Source organism: Saimiri boliviensis, chromosome 6, assembly GCF_048565385.1.
Source record: "Saimiri boliviensis isolate mSaiBol1 chromosome 6, mSaiBol1.pri, whole genome shotgun sequence".
NCBI lineage: Eukaryota > Metazoa > Chordata > Mammalia > Primates > Cebidae > Saimiri > Saimiri boliviensis.
In genome coordinates, this window is record NC_133454.1 from 12,363,722 (window position 1) to 12,387,790 (window position 24,069).

A 24,069-nucleotide genomic window follows, 5' to 3' on the forward strand; every position below is an offset into this window, starting at 1 on the left:
TCCAGCCTGGGCAACAAGAGCAAAACTCTGTCTCATATATATGTATGTATGTATATATATATATATATATATATATATATATATATATATAAAATATATCATATATCTTTTATATATATATCATATATCATATATCTTATATATATGATATATATATTTTTTTATGTCTTTATATATTTTGTTTCCAAACTTCCAATTTTGATTGGCAGCCTTCAGTTTTGTTTGTCAACTTCAAGTTTTTTTCCATAGGATTTTAAAATTTTATGTAAAAAGTAGTATTTCTCTATAGTAATTATGGATAAGATCTTATTGTTTATTCACATTTGCTGGTATTTTATGCTGTAAGCCAGTTGGTGGTAGGGATTGAGGTCACGTGGTATTTTCTCCCATAAAGATGCATTATAGTTCTTTAGTTTGTATGTATATATGTCTGCCCATATACATAGATATAGTATATGCAGAGTATTTTCATGTACATGAAGTCATTTATGCTATAAGTTGTATATATTAATGGATTTTTTTTTTTTTTTTTGAGACGGAGTTTCGCTCGTGTTACCCAGGCTGGAGTGCAATGGCTCAATCTCGGCTCACCGCAACCTCCGCCTCCTGGGTTCAGGCAATTCTCCTGCCTCAGCCTCCTGAGTAGCTGGGATTACAGGCACGCGCCACCATGCCCAGCTAATTTTTTGTATTTTTTTTTTTTTTAGTAGAGAGGGGGTTTCACCATGTTGACCAGGATGGTCTCGATCTCTCGACCTCGTGATCCACCCGCCTCGGCCTCCCAAAGTGCTGGGATTACAGGCTTGAGCCACCGCGCCCGGCCATATTAATGGATTTTTAAACTTCCAAACTACAAGTTACATTTTCCCTAATTTTGGAGATAGACATGTTAGACTTCAGACCAAATACTTTTTCATATAATTTTTTATTTCAATTTCCCTCCAGGGACCTTTTTTATACTAGCAAGTATTTATAGCTGGAATAACAAGGTGATAAAGCTGGAGGAAAGGAGAAGGAAAAAGGACTGTATTTTAAGAAACATTTTCAGTACAGTACTATTTTTCTGAAACATGAAATAATTATTTTATCCTCCACTGTCATTTTAGTGAAGCATGAAAGCTGAGGAAAGACTAAGAAGTAATGGGTGCTTACGTTTTTTTTTTCTTTGCAAGGAGTCCAAGCTCTTTCCTTTATATATCCATGAAGTGGAGAGGAACAGATACTATTTCTCTTTTTCAGTTAAGGAAACTTAGGGAAATGACTTATTTTACTTCAGGTATTCAAGGAAGTTGTAAGTGTTGATCCTAAGCCCTTAAGACCCTGGACTGTACATCAGTCAGCTGCACAGAGACTGGAAGAATCAGCTACTTAATTTGAAGGACCCACTACAAAATGAAATGTGGGATTCCTTGATGAAAAATTATTAAGCTTTTGGAGATGATGAGAACAGTGCAGTAAACCAATGGCAGGGTCTTTCTAAAGAGCATGGTCCAATGTACCTGCACAGATTACAAACACATCATGGTATCTCTAACTTGTAAGCTTGGACAACTCCACCAGTCAAAGTTAGACACAATCCCTGCTGTGGTTAAGCTGCAGATGGCAGTACTCTTAGCTATGAGAGGCAAGAGCCAGGAAAGAATGCAGAGGCAAGAACTTTGTTAGGCCAAGTAAACAAAATAGGGGTGGGAGTAAAAGCTGTGGTAGGATAGTACATGTGGTACCCAGATGCTCAGGATTTCTTTAGGTGCCCTGGATCTTTTTTTTTTTATTATTGCATTTTAGGTTTTGAGGTACATGTGATGAACATGCAAGATTGTTGCATAGGTACACACTTGGCAGTGTGGTTTGCTGCCTTCCGTCCCCTCACCTGTATCTGTCTTTTCTCCCCATGCTATCTCTTCCTACCTCCCCACCCCCTAGCCCCTCCCCCATTTCCCCCCAACAGACCCCAGTGTGTAGTGCTCCCCTCCCTGTGTCCATGTGTTCTCATTGTTCAACACCCACCTATGAGTGAGAATATACGGTGTTTGATTTTCTGCTCTTGCGTCAGTTTGCTGAGAATGATGGTTTCCAGGTTCATCCATGTCCCTACAAAGGACGTGAACTCATCGTTTTTGATGGCTGCGTAATATTCCACGGTATATATGTACCACATTTTCCCTATCCAGTCTATCATCGTTGGGCATTTGGGTTGGTTCCAGGTCTTTGCTATTGTAAACAGTGCTGCAATGAACATTCGTGTGCACATGTCCTTGTAGTAGAATGATTTATAATCCTTTGGATATATACCCAGTAATGGGATTGCTGGGTGCCCTGGATCTTTAGAGGCACACTGGGAATATAGGCATGAGCCACCATGCCTGGCCAGCACTCTACTTCTAAATGTACCTAACATTTAAAGTCAAGTCAAGTAGACTTGACTTTCCTGATAACCGTCTGTGTAGGTTAGGAGTGACTACGTGTCAGGGCAGGACTGAGATCTCAGGCTAGACTTGGAGGTACCCACTGGTGAAGAGAGCTGATGTAAGTTGCAGACAGATTTAATGCTACCTTCCTGCAAATGTGAATACACATGATTTATTTTACTACATGCCATTTCCTAAAACATAGACTTCCTTTTTGAAGGTAGAAAATGAGTTCAAATGTCTGTTAAAACCAGGTGACTTCCTAGTCACATGTTTTAACAACAATCACAACAAAAGTTCTTTATACACTTCTGGTCACTAACTTAATGAATATTTATTGAGCACTTATTATAAGTAATAAGCACTGTTTTAGGCAATAGAAAAATAGCAGTGGAGTAGGATAAACCCCTGACTTTACGAAGTGTACATTCTAGTGGATTCCACGAAGTTAGAGAGCTGCAATGAATTTTAAAATAAATGATTTGGTTTTACTTTTTGAATTCAATTCTTTTTCTTTGTGCTTAAAGCAAAATAAAAATGGCAGTCAGAATCAAGTTATATTTTTACCATGAAGAAAAAAAATCATGTTATAGAATATTAGGAAAAAAGTAGGTTCTTAAAGGACAAATTTTTTTTCTCCTCCTTAAAAATAGATTAAAATACCACAAATATAAAGGTCACATAAGTGACACTCTGTAGGGAATCCGTGAACCCCACACATTGGGTGCCAGAATTTAGGGAGCCAGTCATACATCACCTGTGGGTACTCCGAGTTTTGTGGTGACAAAGGAATGAGAAAAAGACAGATTAAGAGAGACAGTGGGACCAAGGGGCCATCACTTTATTACTGGAGGCAGTGAATGCCCTAAGCTTTGATCACCCACACTGTTTATTCATTACAATCAGTTTGATCTACAGGGTAGGGGTGGAGTGATGGTGGAGTGAATCAGTGAGCCAGAAGTGAATCAGTGAGCTGGAACTGGTGTGTCATCTTAAGGATTGATGACAGTGGCAGTTTGGGAGTTTCACAAAACAAGCACATGTGGTTATCTTTAGTTTATGGTCTATGGACAGAGGATAGAACATGAGCCTTACAAGGAGCCTACAAGTCTGGCTGCATCATAGTGCTACGAAGGGGTTTACGTCCTTGAGCACAATGTTTATGGTAACAGAGCTGAGGTCACCCTGCACCGGAACATGAGGCATGGAGTGGCCTTCCTCCTCACAGGCCTCCTGTGGCCTTCCGCAGTTTGTTGTTCCTTGTTTATGTGTTACTCATAACAAATTGATGTAGGGATTCTGTTAGTTCTTTCTCCTTTGCTACTTTTTCCAGCAACACTTTTTATACACTTTTGCGTATAAAAAATATATAAAAGTGCATTTGTGGGATATTTTAAACATGAAATTAAAGTGGGGATAATTCTGTGATAGTCCTTTTGTCAGCTGTGACACTTTATAATTATCTTTTGTCATAAAATCATGTTATGATTTGAATGTTGTTACTCAGTAGGATTTATTTAATGTATTGTATTATTTTATATGACTTTGTCACAACCAGGTATTAAAAACAAAGAAACAAACAAACGAAAAACCCAAATACGATAACTATAGATAGAATAACTATAATGCCTCTTGAGGGAAACAAGGTTAGAAAAAAAGAAACATATAACTTTGAAACTGGTTGGATGGTGATAGCACATGTTAAGATCCTTATGAGTGCAAAACCAATTTTGATACCCAGTTAAATTCTTTATTTCTCATGAGAGGAGAACACTAGACATTCTACAGATACTTCAAAATTTGTATTTGGAACACAGACAATGCAACTTAAAACATTAATAATAAGCACTTATATTTCCGCATAGTCTGTGCACCTCCTTTCCTCATCCCTCACCATGTCATTATCTTAATTTGGCAAGGCTCTCTGTTTACCATTCGCTAATGTCTTTTTCCCTCCTTGTTTCTTGCTTTAGAATTGTTTGCCATTTATTTATGAAAGCTACAACAATGCATAGGAGAATGCTCTGTTTTTGATTCCTACATACACTTGCTATATTAAAAGAAATTATGTGATTATTGTTTACATTTAAAGTCAATTTTCTAGAAATGCATTAGAGATCCATTATATGCAAAAACCATATTAGAGAGATGCTGAAGTTTGGCAGGGAGTATGAATGTATAAGGGATAAATGCATAAGTCATGATGTCTGCTACTAATTCAGGTATAAACCAAGTACCTTTGTACATCTTACTTCCGCATACTGGAACGCCATTCTCCTGTTCTCTAACCACTGGAATCTCTACATGCTCAGCTGCCTTCCTCTCTATGAAGTCACTCTAGACTTTTATAATCAAAGTTCATTACCCATCTGCACTCTCAAGAGGTTATCACATGTTTATATGGCATTAATCATTTTGCCCTTTTTAATTGTTGTTTTTGCTTTTATGTCTACTTTGACCCATTATATCAGTGCTGTGGGCATTCAATTTAAATTAAAGTGAAGTAGTATTAAGAATTCAGTTCTTAGGCCAGGCACAGTGGCTCATGCCTGTAATCCCAGCACTTTGGGAAGCTGAGGCAGGAGGATCACATGGTTAGGAGTTCAAGACCAGCCTGACAACATGTAAACCCCATTTCTAAAAAAAAAAAAAAAGAATTGAGTTCTTCACCTGTACTAGCTACATTTCAATTCAATTTCTCACTAGCCACATTTCTCTAACAGTTGCTGTGTTGGACATCAGAGACTTACATCATTTCCAATATCACAGAAGGTTCTATTGGACAGTGCTGTTATAGGTTGTGCACATCTTTGAAGGCAATGGCCATAATATTGAAACTAATAAGGTTCAAAAATTAATAAAATAATAAGTCTAAAGGAGTTACATCACAGTGGTGGTGTGGAGCAAGAGCAGGGTCAGGATTGTTTGGCAAATAGACACGGAGCTTTGCGTTAGCTCGAGTGGGTTCTGTTATATTTGAGAGGATTGCATTCTACTTTAAAGAAAGGCATGCATGTTATATCTGCTAAAATAAATAAAGGTACCAGGAATTTTAAATACCATAAAAATCATGTAGAACGTGTGCCTCAAATTTTAATAAATGTGGCCACAGTGAAGTAAACAGATTAGAGAGATAATATCAGATTTTTTCTATCAGTTCAAATATCCATAATATCTAGTTTACATTTCTATTCGAAATTTCTTAGAAAAAGATTGTTTTAATGGCCCTCATGTATAAGAATGCTAAGAAATTCTGCACTAGTACTAAAGAAATGAGCGCTCTTATTCTTTACTCATACAATGAAAAAGTAAGTTATTGTATTCACTTGAGCTTGAAAAATAACACATACAATTATTTGTTTGGTAAAATATACTCCTTCCTTTTCTAAGTCCATAGCCATATAAAGCCATCAAATTTTGCTCAATATATACATTGGTCTTCGATTTAAAGATTGTCCATACAACGGCATGGATATTCTGCAAGGGGGATAGGCCTGGTACAGGGGAAGGAGTATGGATGTTGGAATTGGATTAACTGGGCTTTCAATCCCAGCTTTGCCACTGACTGACATTGTTGTGTTGGGAGATACTTACGTACTCCAAATCTGAGGTCACTGATCTTTACCATACAAGTCTTTTACAAAGTTTATGAAAATGACCATAGAAGTAACAAGCAACTGTCTGGCATGCCCAGTATATGGCCTTTCAATACGGAGTTAAAAACCTGCCTTCCAGTCGTTTTTCAGTACCTTCACCATCTAATTATAGCCAAATGATGTGGGATTTCATACTTGAGTTTTTTTGATAAATGATTTTGTTTTTATCATTGTCTGTCTTTAGATCTTATCCATATTTCTTTGGTGACAATTATACCTAAGACAAAGTAATCTGAGCTATTGTTGGTTTTTTGTGTTTTTTATTCATATACCTTATTGTTTTTGTTATAGTCTTGAAATAAAGTTTGAAATCTGGAAGTAAAAAAAAAAGAAAAAAGACAAAGTAAGGACAATTTTAATGGAGTTTTAAGACAGAGATAGCCTATGTTATTTAGCTTGAGTGTAGCTTAAAATGACACAAAGCTCTCAAAATTAAAAGGAATTTTAGAATAATACATTCCACTTTATGTGTCAAGAGCAGCAACACTGTTTGATTGGGCTGGCCTGAAGCACTTTACTGTACAGTAATATCATTCACTTTTCTAAGGACCTAGAGCATGGGAGAGTTACGTCCACTTGTATGTTGTTATGACAGGAGAAGGGATTAGCAACATTTATTTGTCTGTTGTTGGGACCCTAAATTATAAGCAGCTCCATTCCAATACACACACACACACACAATCTGACTTCTGTTTATTTTGAACCCCTTTTACAACATCTGCCTCTTTAACCATCTGATTTGCTTTGCATGGCATAGGGGCATGGAGTGAGATAGGCAGGTTTCTGAACTCCATGCTTTGACTATACTTAATCTCTTAACTAAATAAAAGCCTTCTGTTTCTCGTCTGTGTAATAAAATAAAGATACTTACCTTTTATGATTATTTTGTTTTGAAGTTTAAATGAGAAATAAATGTTCTAAAAATTTCTGAAGTGATGCTTTCTTAGTAAGCATTAATCTTCCCCCTTCCTTAACTTTCTCAGAGTTATGTGTGAGGATTCAGTGAACTAATATAATATATCATGAGAGGTGAATAGCACAGAATTTGAATCAGATCTGAATTCAAATCTTGGCTCTGCTACCTATCAGCTGTGTGACCCTGGGGTATTATTCTATCTTTTATAATACTTTTTAAATTTTTAAAATGGGAATAATAATTCCTAGTTCATGCAGTTTTTGTGAGGATAATGTAAAGTGTATATAAATTTCTCTGTACTAGCCCTGGTGTTTTCCATGTATTACTAAGCTATTATTAAAGCACTCTACTCCAGTTACTATATGTAGTCTGACTTATGTTCAGCTTTTCTGAAGCTATCTTCCAAATGAGCTCATGAGTTTCTGGAGGAACCAGATTCAACTCTGTTGAATTCTGAAGCATCACTGGAGGTAGTGCTAAGTGCAAGAAGCTGGTGTCTGTTCAACTTTTGGCCAGTAGAATAAATGCCTGGGTTTTTTTTTTTTTTTTAACCTACTTACCTATCAGCCACTATTCTTCGGATGGCCAATACAAACAAAACATTGGGTAAATTATTAATGTAAAGAAAGTTGAATCAAATTCATGGGCTGTCCAGGTATAATATCCCAGCAATTGTATTGTGTAACCAGAAACTTATAAATGATTAGTTCACTCATATTTGTATTATATATATATATATATATAAATTTATCTCATACGTACGCCATATATACTGTATGGCTTAAAAAATGTGTGCGTGTGATCCACTACGATGTCATATAATGCATGCCCCTGACATGTACTGAATGCTCCCTAATGACTTCATGATGAATAGTTTTAAGGAAGAAAATAAAATTATAAAAAGGAAGTGAGCCTAAGCAAAGAGGGAAGAAAGCCAAGTGATCAGGACGAGATGGTGAATACCACCAGACGCTGATTTGACCATTGCTTTCCTAACCTTCATGTATGGATCTGTTAGTATTATTATTCAGTTTTTGTGTAAAAATATTATTTTTGTAAAAGCATCATAGCTGTGACATACTTAAAATATATCTTTTTAAGTTACTAAAATCAAGTACTTGGGAGCATGAAGGATTATTTAAAAATAACATACTGTAAGCCAACGAAGAACAGATAATCTTGGAAATAAATTTTTCCTTAGGATTCTTTAAAATGATAAAATACACTGCAAAATGTTTAAAGCATTTCCAAATCTTGCTTTGTCATGCAGTCTTTGCTTATGCAGCAGTGATCTTGTTGCTGCTCTGTGCAATCTGTCATTTTATGGATTATCCCTACGAGGTAGATGTTAACCACTTCTTTTAAGAAAGGCAGAACACAAGACAGTTGAATGGTTTGTCTTGGTTTTTCACAAAGTGAGAAACAATCAGAATGAGATTTTTATAGTTTGGGCTCTCCTGCCTGATTTATTATTTTGAAATTTTTATGTGATTCTGTCTATGGAAAAATCGAAAAGTAAACAGATTTAGGGACCGATTGCTGTATATACATTGTTTTCAGACCGCAAGAGAGACAAACTTCCACTTCCAGTTATTTCTTTTTTTTTTTTTTTTTTTTTCTTTTTTTTTTTATTGCATTTTAGGTTTTGGGGTACATGTGATGAACATGCAAGATTGTTGCATAGGTACACACATGGCAGTGTGCTTTGCTGCCTTCCGTCCCCTCACCTGTATCTGTCATTTCTCCCCATGCTATCTCTTCCCACCTCCCCACCCCCCGCCCCTCCCCCATTTCCCCCCAACAGACCCCAGTGTGTAGTGCTCCCCTCCCTGTGTCCATGTGTTCTCATTGTTCAACACCCGCCTATGAGCGAGAATATACGGTGTTTGATTTTCTGCTCTTGTGTCAGTTTGCTGAGAATGATGGTTTCCAGGTTCATCCATGTCCCTATAAAGGACGTGAACTCATCGTTTTTGATGGCTGCATAATATTCCATGGTGTATATGTACCACATTTTCCCTATCCAGTCTATCATCGTTGGGCATTTGGGTTGGTTCCAGGTCTTTGCTATTGTAAACAGTGCTGCAATGAACATTCGTGTGCACGTGTCCTTGTAGTAGAATGATTTATAATCCTTTGGATATATACCCAGTAATGGGATTGCTGGGTCAAATGGGATTTCTATTTTTAGGTCCTTGAGGAATCGCCACACTGTCTTCCACAATGGTTGAATTAATTTACATTCCCACCAACAGTGTAAAAGTGTTCCTATTTCTCCACATCCTCTCCAGCATGACATTTCTCTGCAAACAAGCAAGACTTGTTTTATCTAGTCTTGGCCAAATTAAATATGATCCCTGTATTTTTCCCTGATGTTTGGAGATCAAGCAAAATATTCATCATTACACTGTTTATTGAAGTGAAAACTTGCACGTGATTGTATGAATGCCTAATAGTCTTGAAGTAAAAACCGTCAAATTCAATAATACCTGGAAGAGATTGCACGTATTCTTCTCTACCACATATTTGTAGCATTTGTTTGGAGGGCCAAAATTTTTGTGTTAGTCCTATAGTTAAGAACTTCTTAAAATTATAAAGATTTTTCAAATTCTCCTAAATATAATACATAAGGAACACTTTTTAGATAAATGCTGTGTAAAGGTAGCAAAAAAAAAATTTTTTTTCCTGTACATCCTGATCTCAGTATCTTTTCATTTCTGTTTTTTGTTGTTTTAAATTTAATTTTAGAGGACTGCTGAAGTATCAAACTAATTTAGATACCCACCCTCCCGGCTGCATCAATCTTAACCGAACCAGCTCTCAGAATATTTCCTTACCAGAGTATTTCTCAGAACATTTTCATGAACCTTTCCCTGAAGGATTTTCAAAATCAGAAGAGTTCGCTCAGAACACATTTGTGAAGATTTGTGTGGAAGAGCCCAGATTCCAAGCTAATTTTCCACAGGTCAGATTAATTTTGTGTTTTGATCTCTACAAAATTTGTTTCCATGTGATTGATCAGCATCGCATATAAATGTGCTTTTCAAGCTATAGATTTATGCATAGTAGGATATTTCAAGATGTTCCAACAGTGAGTTAGTACCTATTATTCTGTTACAGGTACCTGACAGTTGAAGGCAAAAGATCTATGATATTAGAGGATAGATAAGATTTCTACTTAACTGACCATATGACCTTTGCATATGACCTTGTTGGCAGCATTGGTGCTTGTAGCCAAGAGAGGACAAACATTTTCCCATTAGTTGAGAAAAGCTGGTTGAATAATAAAAGTAGTAGTAAAAAAAAAACCTACCACTACTACTACTAATTATTATTTTACTGTATTATAATATTATGTATAATATTTTAAATAGTAAATAGCAAAATCCATTTACTGAATGCTTAATATTATCTGCTAGGCATTGTGCTCAAATATCCTGTATGCCTAATACAGAACATGTATTAGGCATACAGAATGGTTTTTGCAGTATTCACAAGTAATTAATATTATCCTCAATTGTCTAATAAAGAAATTGTGCTTACCTTGATCAAAGTCTCCAAACTAGTAAGTGGCAGGAGAAGCATGCAAACCCAGGTGTTTGACTAATATGCTTGCTCCTGGACAACTTTCATAAGTTTTCAGCAATTGGTTCAATAAGGGCCCTGATCTTCCTCTGTGTCTGTGGGAACTGCCCCCAGGCAAATTATACCTTTTATTCTTCATCTATAAAAGGTGGAAATAGGAAATAATGATGTCAAATGTCTCACTAAGGAAGAGAAGACAGAGAAGTCAAAAGCTAGGATGAATTTATGGATGACTTTGGAATAGTGTACTAGTCTTGTGTTTATTATATTATTAATAAAAATCCTCTAGATCCCTATTAGACTCTATAATTTTCTGAACTTTGAGTTTCACATAATATTCACAAGTATTAGACAAGGCAGGTATGGGGACTCCCGTTTTGCTCATGTGGGACCTGATACTCAAAGGGTAAGTGACTGTCTCAAAGGTTGAGGCTGCTACACTGCAGAGCTTGTCGGGCAATGCTACTCATAACACAGTGTGGGGCCACATGTTATTATATGCAGAAGAGGCATGATCTGTCTGCATGAAATAAGGAAGATTTGAAACAATTAAAGTGAAGCTTAAAAAGGTGGCCATTAAAAAGTTTTAGTTGGAGGCCTCAAAGGGATGTGAGAGAAAGTGTGTAATTTTAGGAGAAGGGTTAGCCACATAGGCTTCTGCACTTTCCATAGTTTGTACTTATTCTGGGATCAGGGCTAACCATGTAACACATATTCAAAATTTTCATGGTTTCCCATTTTTAAATATTATTTTCTGTTCTTCTTATATAAAAGTAAGTGGTAAACAACATGCCTAGCATGTTGCATTTTTAAAAATATGCACGATATATATTTAACATGTGTATATGTGTGTATATTATGCATATATATTATATACATTAAAAATCTAGGATTTTCTTTTCTAATAAACATGAGACTCATGCTTTATTTCTGAAATTATCCCCAGATTTATCTGACATTGTTAACTTTCCTTTCTTCTTTTATTAAATATATTGTCTATATACATTATATATCTGTAGGCATAAAAAGGTGTATAAAAGAATATATACTTATTTTTTATGGTAGTTACACCCAGAGCGTGAGTTTGAGGGTAGGGTTTTGATATTACTTCCATTTTGTTTTATACTTTTGTTTATTTGAATGATAGTGAACATCTATTATTTGTTATTCTTTTTTTATGTTTTCTGATTTAAAATACAAATTAACATATTATTACCATAGTGTAAGCAATAAGCAATTGGGAAGGGTGTAGATTTCTACAATATGAGTGTTTCTTGAAGTTTATTTTCAAAAATTTATCTTAGACTTGGCTTTGGATTTCTGGACCTTTGTGCCTGTACTGTGCTGAAAGACTTTACAGGTATATCCGGAGCAATAAGCCAGTCACCATCATTTCCGTCATAAGTCATCCCTCAGATGTCATGGAAATCCGAATGGTCAAAGAAAATTTTAAAGCAAGACCTGGCCAGGTGAGTCAGTGGTCAGCAACTTTTTAAATAGCCTTTATCCTTATGTAATTTTTGGAATTTAGCAAACATCGCATCATTGAAATAGTTGAAATTCTAAATTGGTCATTTAAAACTTATCTGTTTGTTGCTTTTTAGTATATTATTCTACATTGCCCCAGTGTATCTGCATTAGAAAATCATCCATTTACCCTCACAATGGTAAGAAACATATCTCTTGATTTTTCACATTGGTAGGGTGCTATGCATCTTTTTCTTTTTTGTGTCCTATCTCATTCTAAAAGGTATTCAAGGCTATCATAGTATTCCTGATGTTTAAGTAATCATCCTTTTACAAGGAAAATAGTTATCTGTTCAAGAACTTTGTAATTATTCTTTAGTATTATTTTTTGACACCTTACAATTCAGGAAATAGTGAATTAAAATGTATTAAACTTGTTGATTCAAAATGTAGGCCAAGCACCGTGACTCATGCCTATTAATTCCAGCACTCTGGGAAGTCAAGGCAGGAAGACCGCTTGAGCCCAGGATTCCAAGATCAGCCTGAACAATATAAGGGGACCCCTTTTCTACAGTAAATTAAAAAAAAAAAGAGTCAGGTGTGGTGGTACACACCTGTAGTCCCAGCTACTAGGAAGGCTGAAGGAGGAGGATTCCTTGAACACCAGTGTTTGAGGTTTCATTGAGCCTTGATCACATCACTGCTCTCCAGCCTGGGCAAGACAGTAAGACCTTGTCCAAAAAAGAAATATATATATAAATTATATATATATATATATATATATAATATATATATATATATATATAAAATTTATATATATAAATTTATATATATAAAAATTTTGTGGATATTTACTCTTCTCCTTTTATATGGAAAATCTGATATTTACACAATTTTCTTTAGTGATTGAATTTAGGCAAAATATAGATACTCTGATTTGGGGTGGAAGCATTAAAAAATGCAGTGTTTAGAAAAGGTAAAATCTAGTGTAATGGGAGACAGAATGGGAAGTAAAATTAGAAAAATCAACTGGAGTAAATAATGGCATGGGAGGGCATCTAGCTAAGTAATGGACAGCATCAAATATGATTAGCTAATCAGCATATTGTTTAATATTATTATCAAAATAACATGAGCTCATTTTAAAAATTTAGACAATTCACAGATATAAAATAAAATAGAAACTTAAAATTATTTTTTTCCCCACTTCCCAGTCCTTTACTCTGAAATTTGACATATTTTTCTAGATATCTTCCCATCTGCTTCTGCATATATGAGTGTCTAACATTTGTTTACTGGATCATATTGTTTTGTAATGGGCTTCTTTCAACAACATATGATGGACATCTTCCCATATTACTATATGTGCCTCATTCATGTTAATGACTGTGTAATATTCCACAGTGGAAAAGTACTGTAATTTATTTGATATTCTCATTGATGATGGAGATTTGGACTTTATTCAATTTTTAAGAAAGACATTTGAGAACTGAGACCACAGGTTTACATGTATGCTTGAGAAAAACAAATTGGGGTGGGGGGAAAGGTGAAAAAATAACTAATGACAAAGGGCTGAGATTTGAAAGTAGGGTTGTACCGTGAATGGGAATCATTTTCAAATTGGGTGTATTATTCAAGTTGAAAATTCTGATATTCAAGTGAATATTCTGAAACCTTGGGCAAATTGCTTCAGTTCTTTGTAAATTTGGTTCCTCAGTATAATATCGAGATAAAAACACTACCTATTTATAGGTATTTTTTGTAGATTTAAGTGAACCATTATAAACTAAGGCATGTAGAAGACCTCCTGGAACAAGAAAATGTCAGGTACATGCAAATACATGGTAGCAATTATTATAACTTTGATTTTCAGAGTTTACCCCTTGAGAAATATATGCTTGTGCAGACAGCTGGACCAGAAAGTTCCATATTTAAAGGACCAAAGAGACAGAAGGGAAGTGTCAAATCAAACCAGAAGCCATTCATTCGATAGCATTTCTTAAAAAGAAAAAAAAATGATTTCTGCTTCATTTGCTTCAAGTTTTGCATTCTGTGTGTAGTAAACTTGTTTATTAATGATTAGGAAGAAATCTGACCTCCAGTGACATAATGAGCAACATTCAATTGTATCAAGAAAGGTAGCAAAACTGATCTACCATGAGGACTGAATTAATTGATAATTGTTTCTCCAATAATAATGATAGATGAGTCCAGACCCCATTTCATCTGGGGCTGCACTGTGGCTAGCTGGAGTAAGAGGATAAATACGTTATCAGGAGGCATAGAGAAAATTTAGTTGCCTGCATGGAATATAAAATTGAGATCTTAGTGTCTTTAGGACACAGCTCTCTTCAGAAACCAAACAGCCGTATCATGTCCATCCTTCCTGTAGGATATGCCTGCCTTACAAGGTGGTTTAATAGGATCACCTTTGTTCTAGGAGGCTTGGGTAATATGCCTTACTAACACATGTTCAGGTTTGGGCTTTCAGCTGAATTATGTTTTACTTCTGATAGTAAGACATGTTGCCATCTGTCTGCATCTGTATATCCCATATATATAAAATTGGTAACACAAATATAGAAGGGAATAATTGAAAAGGCAGAAAATACACAAGTTTGTCCTTACTTAAAGAGTTTAAGAAGTTTGGCCTAATCCTGGGATCATAAGAGATTTACTTCAGAATTTAACTTTCCCTTGTGTTGGCAACTTAATTTTGAAAATTATTTCTTCAGCATTAAATAGAGAATATGGAATAAGAAAATAAATCAGTTGCTAAATCCCAAGTACAGAGAAGAAAGGATTTTTTTGTTGCTTTTTAAAACTATTTTTCATTGTACACAAAAGTAGAAAGAATAGTATAAAGAACCCTTATGTATTTATCAAAACCATAGAGGATACTTTACTTTTTAGTATATACTCTATCATGAAAACCTTTTTGGCTTTCTTAAAACAGTGTGTCAAAGAATTTTTCACCTGTATTCATAGTGAAGAGAGGCTTCTAGATCTAATTTCTTTCCACAGGCCTAGGCCCTTTTCACAAAGCAAAGGGAAAATACAAAGAAGTGATGTGTAGAGCTGGAAGGGCTTTTAAGTAAGTGCCTTCTGTGACCTGGCCTGCTTCTTAAAAGGTGATTATGGTAACAGATGTGATAGCTCTGTAGCCAGTTTGGGGCACAGATGGGAAGAAAAGAAAAAAGGAGAGAAGGGAATGTAGGTAACAGACAGAAGAAAAGGAACTGGGGATAGGAGATGGCTGAGAAAGAAAAACCAAATTATGTGTGACATGAAATAGTAGTAACTGTTCACACAAAGGGCAAAAACATTAGAATTCGTTTTCATCTCCGTCAGTTGTTACTGCTGTGTCTGTGAGTACATCTCTCAACCCTGCTAAGGCTCAGTGTGATCATCTGCAAAACAGTGCTGGTGATACTTACCTGGGGGGGCACCCTTGATATTGTCAATATTGGTTAACAAAATCATGTGTGTAAAACCCTTGGCACATCATTATTGGTCAGTACTTGGTAATAAAGATATTATTATTATTTTCATAATCTTAAACTATCTGGTTTTAACTTGGATTATTGCTTTCATTTATGAAATTATTCCTTTTTAAGAAGCAAGTACAAGACATGAGCATGTGGTTTTTCCACGTGAAAATGAGAAACTGGGAATATGAGAGTAGTTTTGGTTATCTGAAAATCTGTCGTATGGGTGGAGAAACTATTTTTTTCTTTTAGGATCCCAATAGACAAAAAATTTTAGGAAAATATATTTTGATTTAACACAATAAAGACATTTCTAACACTGAGACCCATCTAGAGCTGTCTCACAGGAATATTTGCAAGGATGATGGCACTAGATCAGGATTTTTCAATCATGGGAGTATTGACATGTTGGATCAGATAATTCTTTAATGGGATGTGTTGTGCTGCGTATTACAGGATGTTTTGCAGCCTTTTTAGCCTTGATCCACTAGATGACAATAGTGTCCCCACTGTGACTGCCAAAATTGTCTCCAGATGTAACCAGGTGCCTTCTGAGGGGCAAAATCACCTATAGTTGACAACCACCGCATTAGATCCATAGTTGGTCAACATAGCTTCCAATGCTGAAGGGCTCCAGGATGTTCTTTTAGAGGCCACTGTGAGAAAGGAGAATTTAAGGACAATAGAGAAGTTGAGGGATGGGAGTGCTTAGCTTGTGTTCTGGAGACACCAATCACGTCAGTGAGAACAGCTCACTTTCCAACGGTCTCTGTTAGGATGATTCTGCTAAAATACTCACATAAACATCATCATCTAAAAACATATTTTGCTTACTCAACTAGAATCCTTTTTGGAATTCCATGAAAATTATTTTGGTTACCATGAGTTCCTGAATACTTTCATGTGATATAGACCTTTGAAAGAGAATTTGATTACTTTTCAAATTCTTTTTTTTTTTTTTTGTATTCACTGTCATCAATGCCCAAATAACAGTTTGGATATAAATCAAATAGAAAAGTGGGATAGCAGTATAAATATCTGACAAGTTCATCAAGAATTAAAATAACATGAGGTTAGCCTCATGTACTTGATATTTTTGTCATATAAATGAAAGCTTTGTTTTCCCCCCACCGTGGGATCTCAAAGTGTGGAAATAGGAACAGTACATTGTTCTTGGAGAACAAATATTGGTTTAGTGACCACTTTGAGAAATAATGTGTTTTGATTAGTGGAAAAAGACAAGAGAGCTTTCCTCACTTCAGGGAAGCTCCTTTGGGTGTATAAGGCTCTGGAGCCTATGGGTTGCCTCCTCTAGCAAAGGACATCTCACCCTGGGCCTTGACTCTTGAGGAAGCCCAGGGAGCCCTCAGCATGAAGGCTCTGAGTCCATTGCAGGCTTGTTTCAGAAGATCCAGATTCAGAAGTGCATGAGATGAAGATAAAGAGGTTGGATGTCTACAGTCTATATCCATCATAGTTTTTCTTTTTTTTTTTTTTTTACTTAAGAAAAAATTATCTTATTTCTTCTGGTTCTGTAAGAATTGTTTACCAAAATGACAAAGAGGAGAAAAAAGGATAATTGTAGTAAACCAGGTTTTGGAGACCACTTCTTTCATTCCTTTAAAGAAATGTTGTTCTCTGGAAATTATCACAGATGTTGGGAGGTGACATTGGAAGAAGGAAGGAAGGAAGGAAGGAAAGAAGGGAGGGAGAGAGGGAGGGAGGGAGGGAGGCAAGGAGGGGGGAAGGGAGGGAAAGAGGGAGGGAGGGAGACAAGGAGGGAGGGGGAAGGAGGGAAGGAAGGAAGGAGAGGAAAGGAGGGAGGCAGGGAGAGAGGGAGGGAGGGAGGGAAGGAAGGAAGGAGAGTGAGGAAGGGAGGCAGGGAGAGAGAGATGGAGGGAGGGAGAAAGGGTGGGAGGGAGGGAGAGAAGAAGGGAGGAATAAAAGACATTTTCAGTGGCTTAGTTTGGAAAATGCTGCTTAATATGTATTTTAATATGCATAGTGCCTACTAATATATTAATGGATTTGAGAAGTTCTTTAATATGTAATATCATTGATTTTCTTTTTCTTTCTTTCTTTCTTTCTTTTTTTTCTTTTTGAGACAAAGTCTGGCTCTGTCACCTGGGCTGGAGAGCAGTGGTGGTGTGATCATGGCTTACTGCAGTCTGGACTTCTAGGCTTAGCCTGCTGAGTAGCTGGTACTACAGGCACATGCCACCATGCCTGGCTATTTTGTTATTGTTGTTGTTGTTAATTTATAGAGATAGGGTCTCTCTATGTTGCCCAGGCTGATCTCAAACTCTTGCCGTCAAGCAGTCCTCCTGCTTCAGCCTCCTAAAGTACTGGGATTACAGGCATGAACCACCCCATGCCACCAATCCCATTAAATTTTGTTAACTCATTTAGTTAATGCTTTCCCATTTTCCCACTTTTGGGTCTCACCCCGGGAACCACCTCATTTTCTTTCACGTATTTACCCCTTAAACTCCACCCATTCTCTTTGCCTGGGAACTCTCATTCATCCTTCACATCCCATCTTCATATCACTTCTGCTGAGCAGCCTCCACTGACCCTCCCAATTAGATTAAGTATCCCGACCTTTTTCATTCCTTTCAGAGCATCCTACATGCACTCTTCAACACCAGTCATTAAATTATTTGTTTAATTAATTTCTGTTCTCCTCAGAGACCATACTGAGACCCTTTGAAAGATGAATTCATACCACAGTATCTGGCACATAATAGATGCATATCTGTTAAAAGAGTAAAATCCTCCTAATATATAGAGTTCAGGACCTAGCATGGGAAGTGCTTTGTGGATAGATATTCCTTCCCTCATCTCTTTCTAGCGCACTCTTTCTTAGAGGGTGCAGCTGCAGAAAAGGGAATGTTGGAGGGATAAAGAAGAAAGGAGAAATACTTATTTCCAAAGTGGCTCTCATTTGGAGTAGACTGAGTCAGAGTAGAGTGTTTAATTAAAGTCTAATCTTTTAGGTGACGGTACTTCTCTCTAACAAAAAGAGGAAAGGAAAATGAACCTATGGCAAAGGCCTTTAGAAAGAACCACCAAAGACAAGTAGACACATTTGTGGATTATATCTGGTCTGTGACGAAGTCATTTTTCACATCAGTTCCCTTATCAGGCGAAGCAACATAAAATTACTTGCTCCTCCATCTGTGCTTATATGACAAATCCTATCAAAATTTCTTAGATTCACCTAGTACCTTGCAGGTTGAAATAGATCTTGACTCTACAAGGTTAGGTTTTGTATTCACATTCATTCGTTTTTTAAACATCAGTTTTTGTATGTTTTACTTAAGCTTTATTAAACCTTAATTCTAAATACTGTTTTCTTAAAACCACTTTATCTCATAGATATTTTAAATTTTTATAATAGTTGGCTCTAAATAAAATTTTAAGGCAGAGAAATTATTTTTATCAGACCATCTGTTTATCATGTAGGCTTGGGAATGGTTTATACCTTTCCCAGATTTGGGGGTTGCAAGCTTGTTCATTTGTACTATCCCCCAAAGGAGTTTTTGTTTTCATAAGTGGAATATAGGCAAACCTTACTGCTGATTCAAAATGAATTTGAATAGAGCAAAGATTTCTAAGCCAAATTTTACATTAGTTATGTTAATTTAGTCTTTTCCTGCCATTTCTTCTTTGTCCAATTACTTCTATTTGGCACTTAGAAATGTGAAATGCATGCTTTCAAACATTTTCACTGCATAGTTAGTCTTAAGAGTTCCTTTGAAGTAAAACAAAATTTCCCATTTGGTGGTTTCCACTAAAAAGTAAGTATCACATCTTTGTCAAAGATAATAGTACCTACTAATTAAGTGCCTAAAGGTTCTTACATAGCTTTTGAGAATATTACATTATTTAATACTTATAATGTTTCTATGAGACATGTAATGTTAACTCAGTGATGCAGAAAGGAATGTGGCTCAGAGAGACTACATAGCATGCCCAAAGTCACACATTTAGTTGAGGTAGAGGTGAAATTCAAACACAGGCCTGTCTGTCTGAGGCATGTTAATATCTGTTCTTCACTGTTTCTCTCCTGCCACACCATCCATCCATGCTGAGGGCTTTCTTATTCCTAACACTGCTATTATTTTTGAACATCTATGTTCCTGGAGTCAGAAAACAAATATAAGTTAAAAATTACCATTTGGAACTGAGGTTTATTGAAAACACAAATATGTATTTTCTATAGAAATATGAAAGCTTTGGATTGTCCATACTACTAAGCTCTTTTAATACTGTGAAGTGGTGAAATTTGAATAAGTCCCCCTGTTTGTAGAAGTCTAATACTTATTTTCATATACTGTGCCAGTTAGAATCAAACTGATAATATATACTGCTATTTCACATTCAGTAATTTTTTTTAATCTCACTTATTAAGATGGAGATTGTACTTTCAAACTGAAAGTACAACTTCAAAGTACAAAAGATAGAGCACAGAAACACTATTTCGGTCAAGGTAAAGGTAAGCTTTAAGCACTGATTTATTGGGAGCACAAGAGTTGGGGTTTTGATTATAAATTAAAAAAGTGCTTCACTATTTTTAGCACATAACATTGACTTCCCTACACAAGAATGATATCCTAATGTGATGAAAATTGTGACTGTTTTTTTGTTGGTACACCTATATTCTCTCATGGTAAAACCTCACACACACGTTTGCTGACAAAACTGATGGAAATTATAGGACATTGTGTCATATCAGATCATGGATTTTAGAATACGACAGCTTGGGATAGAGTCCTATATGCTCTAGTTTCTAGTATTAAGACTGTGGACGTGAAAATTAACATACTTAATTTTTGGTTTACTTCTTTATAAAAATGTAGTTAATAATAGCAACTTATCCATGGAGTTACTCTACTATTAATAAAAAAGATATAATTAAGTGGTATGCGTGAAGCTTGGCATATAGTAGTAAACTCTCTGTAAATAGATTTTGTTATGGTTTTTTCAGATAGCTACTGAGGGACCAAAGACATGGATTAAACTAAGATTTTTTCCCCTTATTCTTCAGTATGTAGTAACTGACTAAGCTTTGGCCACAGATTGTTTTAGAAACAGTCTTTTAGGGAACTGATGACCAACTTACCTTTTATGGTCTTCTAGCCTTAAGGATGAATGATGTTTTAGGTTAGGTTTCCTTGGAAACAGGCTGGGAGGCATATTGCTTGCAGCAGATTCCTTGCAAAGTAAGTTTAGGAAGACAATCAATAACGATTGACTAAAAGGACCAGGCAGAAGCTGAATTATGTGATATAGTTCCGTAGAGTCTCAGAAGATCTGACGGGAGCTCTGCAGATGAAATGATAGCTTGCAGTGGTCCTGTCTTGAAATCAGGGGGCCAAACCTTTGTAACCTCCAATCGACCAATCCTTGGATTTGAGATGCCTCCAGGTTGACATAGGCAAGGAAGCTTTCTTCTATGGATAGCTATTCCGGGGACAGGTCTCAGGAGTGAGTCCTCCCGGGCAACCCTTTCAGAGCTGGAAGAATGGCGAATGAGTGTGTCGATCCTGGAAGCTGAGAGGCGCGTGGGAAGGGAAAAGGTCTGAGCGGTGCCACACGGTGTCCTTTAGGTAGGTTTTAAAAATATAGATCTTTTATGAGATAATTCTCCATTTTTAACACTAGAAATTAAATTTGAGGTACATATAAATTCTAGTTGGTCCACACTAACTGAACTTTAAAAATCTGTTGTCCAAACTACAAATTTATTTACGCTTGAGAGGTCTAAAGCACAGATTGTTGAAGTGACCAAAGACACCCAAATAATACAACCAGAACCCCTTTCTTGTCTCTTCTCTCACTTTACACCTTATTGATTTAAAACCTGTGTAGAATGTAATGTTTTGTTCTTCAACTCTGTAATGGATGTCTGCAAGTATTTTACAGCTGTGCTCTGCAATTACCAAATTTAAGTTTTTCTACCAAATCAAATCCGATATTAAGGTATGTTCTCACCTAATTTAGCTGTATAAATTAGAGATAATTGGAAAAAGCCCTAAGTTAAGAGAGCATGAAACCTACTGCTTACTACACAATATAGCATCTCTTCATATTTAGCTGAGGTAGACATTATTTTCATACTAATTTCATGGATTCTCACGGAAATAATGTAGAGTCTGCCTTTTAAATAGTAGTAACGAGTTGATGAATACCTCTTTATTCTTCTGTTATTATTTTTAGTCAGGAACAAACGTGGTTTCCTGACATCTGTATTCTCCAGTTGTGTGATTCATTGTTTTTAAGCTTGAATAACCTGATTTCAGAAATTTTTCCGTGAGTCAGAAGCATGTCTAGCTGTTAGTTTGTTATTGTCTGCACTTTTACATAGCATAGCTGCACTAGCCATCATTTTTCTACTTTGTGTTTTTAATCTTTTAACCAGTCACTGTGGGAATAGACTTTGAATAGATTTTCCAGTTTTCAATGAAAACCAGGCAAGAATGGCTATGGATCTTACAAACATTGGCAACATTTTATTGCTATTGTTTATTTAATTTTGTGGGTTTAAATGACAGGAAGTCTGCAGCAGTTTTGATCTCTGGTCTTGCTCTCATCTATTTAAACCTTAAATATTGCTTTGCTCTATGGTTTCCCAATTTTGTTGCTTGACCAGAATTAGCTTGGATACATGATAGGTTAACATGGCAACAATGTATCTTAATAATCGATGAAGCAAAGTGGTCAAAATTACCAGAGAAGATGATTAATGTTCTTGAAAAGTTAATGGGACATGTGAGTTTCTTGAGACTTAAACATCCTCTAACTGCTCTAGTTTGGCTTTTTTCCAGGGGAATTAAAAATATTCCCTTAGTGCCTAATGAGAGTTTGCATGATAAGAATGAACTTTAGCAGGTTGGTGTATTTAGAGTAAATCTACTAAATATTGAGCTTAATTTAGCCAATCCTTATTTTTGTGTACTTCTTTTTACCTAAGGACCCAAAAGAAATGATGAATAAAAGTTTCTTTCTTGACTCACATCCCTTCTAGCTATCACTCCCTGTCTCAGCAATCCAGTTCCTTTCCTCTCATTCTCTTAAATCAACCCACTTTTGCCCACAGCACACCACTAAAACACTTCCAGGTTCAGCAGTGACCATGCTATTGTTAAGTTCTCACTCTTCAGTGGGCTTCACCAATAAGCAGTGCTTAATACAGCTGATCCTTCACTTTACTGAAACACTTTTTTTCCACTTATTTGTTTTTCTCCACATTTTCTGGCTGTTTTTACTTAGTCTATTTTTGTTGTTCCTGGTCATTCCCGGAAGCTCTAAGTATCAGAACATACCAGTGTCCATTTCTTCAACTTCTCTTCCTCTCTAGCTGTACACATTTCTCTGGTAGTCTCTCTCATCATCTATATTACTTTTACATCCTGAATTTATATTCCCAGTCCAGATTTGAACTCTGCAATTCAAGGCTCATATTTCCAGAACATTTAGACCTTTGGATTTACTTTGATGGATAAAGGAGTGGTGGAAGAGTGTGGGTAGAGAAATGACATGATATGGCTTACTTTTCAACAGGATAATGCTGGCTTCTGTGTTAATAGTAGATAAGGGGAATGATGGTTTCCAGAGCAGAAAATCAAATACCGCATGTTCTCACTCATAGGCGGGTGTTGAAAAATGAGAACACATGGACACAGGGAGGGGAGCACTACACACTGGGATCTGTTGGGGGGAAATGGAGGAGGGACAGTGGGGAGTGGGGAGTTGGGGAGAGATAGCATGGGCAGAAATGCCAGATATAGGTGAAGGCGAGGAAGGCAGCAAATCACACTGCCATGTGTATACCTATGCAACTATCTTGCATGATCTTCAAATGTACCCCAAAACCTAAAATGCAATTTTAAAAAAAGAAAGAGTAGATAAGGGGAATCAAGAGCAGAAGCAGAGTGTCCAGTTAGAAGTCCAGTTAGGAGCTGTTGCAGTCATCCAGTCGAGGTATGATGATGGTTATGACCAGGGTGGCAACAGTGGAAGTGTGAGAAGTGATCATATGCTGAATATACTTTAAAGTTAGAGTTAACAAAATTTATTCCGTGGATTGTATATATAATGTGAAAGGAAGAGAAGTGAAGGGTGATTCCAAAGTTTTTGGCCTGAGCATCTGAAATTTCATTAAGGTAGGGAAGGTTAGGGATGGAGAGCAGGTTCTGATGGAAATCTGTGCAGCTGCACTTAGGACATGTTATTTTGAGATGACACTTAGAATGCTTTCGTTAAATATTTATTCAGCGAATGACTGGCATCTCAGCCCTGCCTTCCATGACCAGTTATTTCTATACATAGAACCTTTTGTGTTCTACCCTCCTTGTCGTGGGTTTGTGGAGTAGTAGTTACGTAGCCTGTGATTAGAGGAAAGTGAATTTTGGGATAAAATTAATTCATATACAGACACAAACAGATTTTTTTTTTGAATAATATTCCCCAACTCTAACTTCCACCTGTTACCTCTAAGACCTGAGTTTCTCCAGTGTTCTGATCAAAAGATGGTCTTGCTTCTC

General features: G+C 36.3%; 1 protein-coding gene across 3 annotated transcripts in view; it reads left to right on the forward strand.

Annotated features, from left to right (window-relative positions):
• NOX4 (NADPH oxidase 4) overlaps nt 1–24,069 on the forward strand; it is a 152,569-nt gene that overhangs the window by 71,077 nt on the left and 57,423 nt on the right. For all 3 annotated transcript variants that reach the window (XM_074400356.1, XM_003935083.4, XM_010345653.3), the window contains 3 exons: nt 9,729–9,945; nt 11,870–12,034; nt 12,170–12,232. In XM_074400356.1, the coding sequence (XP_074256457.1) occupies nt 9,729–9,945; nt 11,870–12,034; nt 12,170–12,232 (445 nt within the window). The remainder of the gene's footprint in view (nt 1–9,728; nt 9,946–11,869; nt 12,035–12,169; nt 12,233–24,069) is intronic.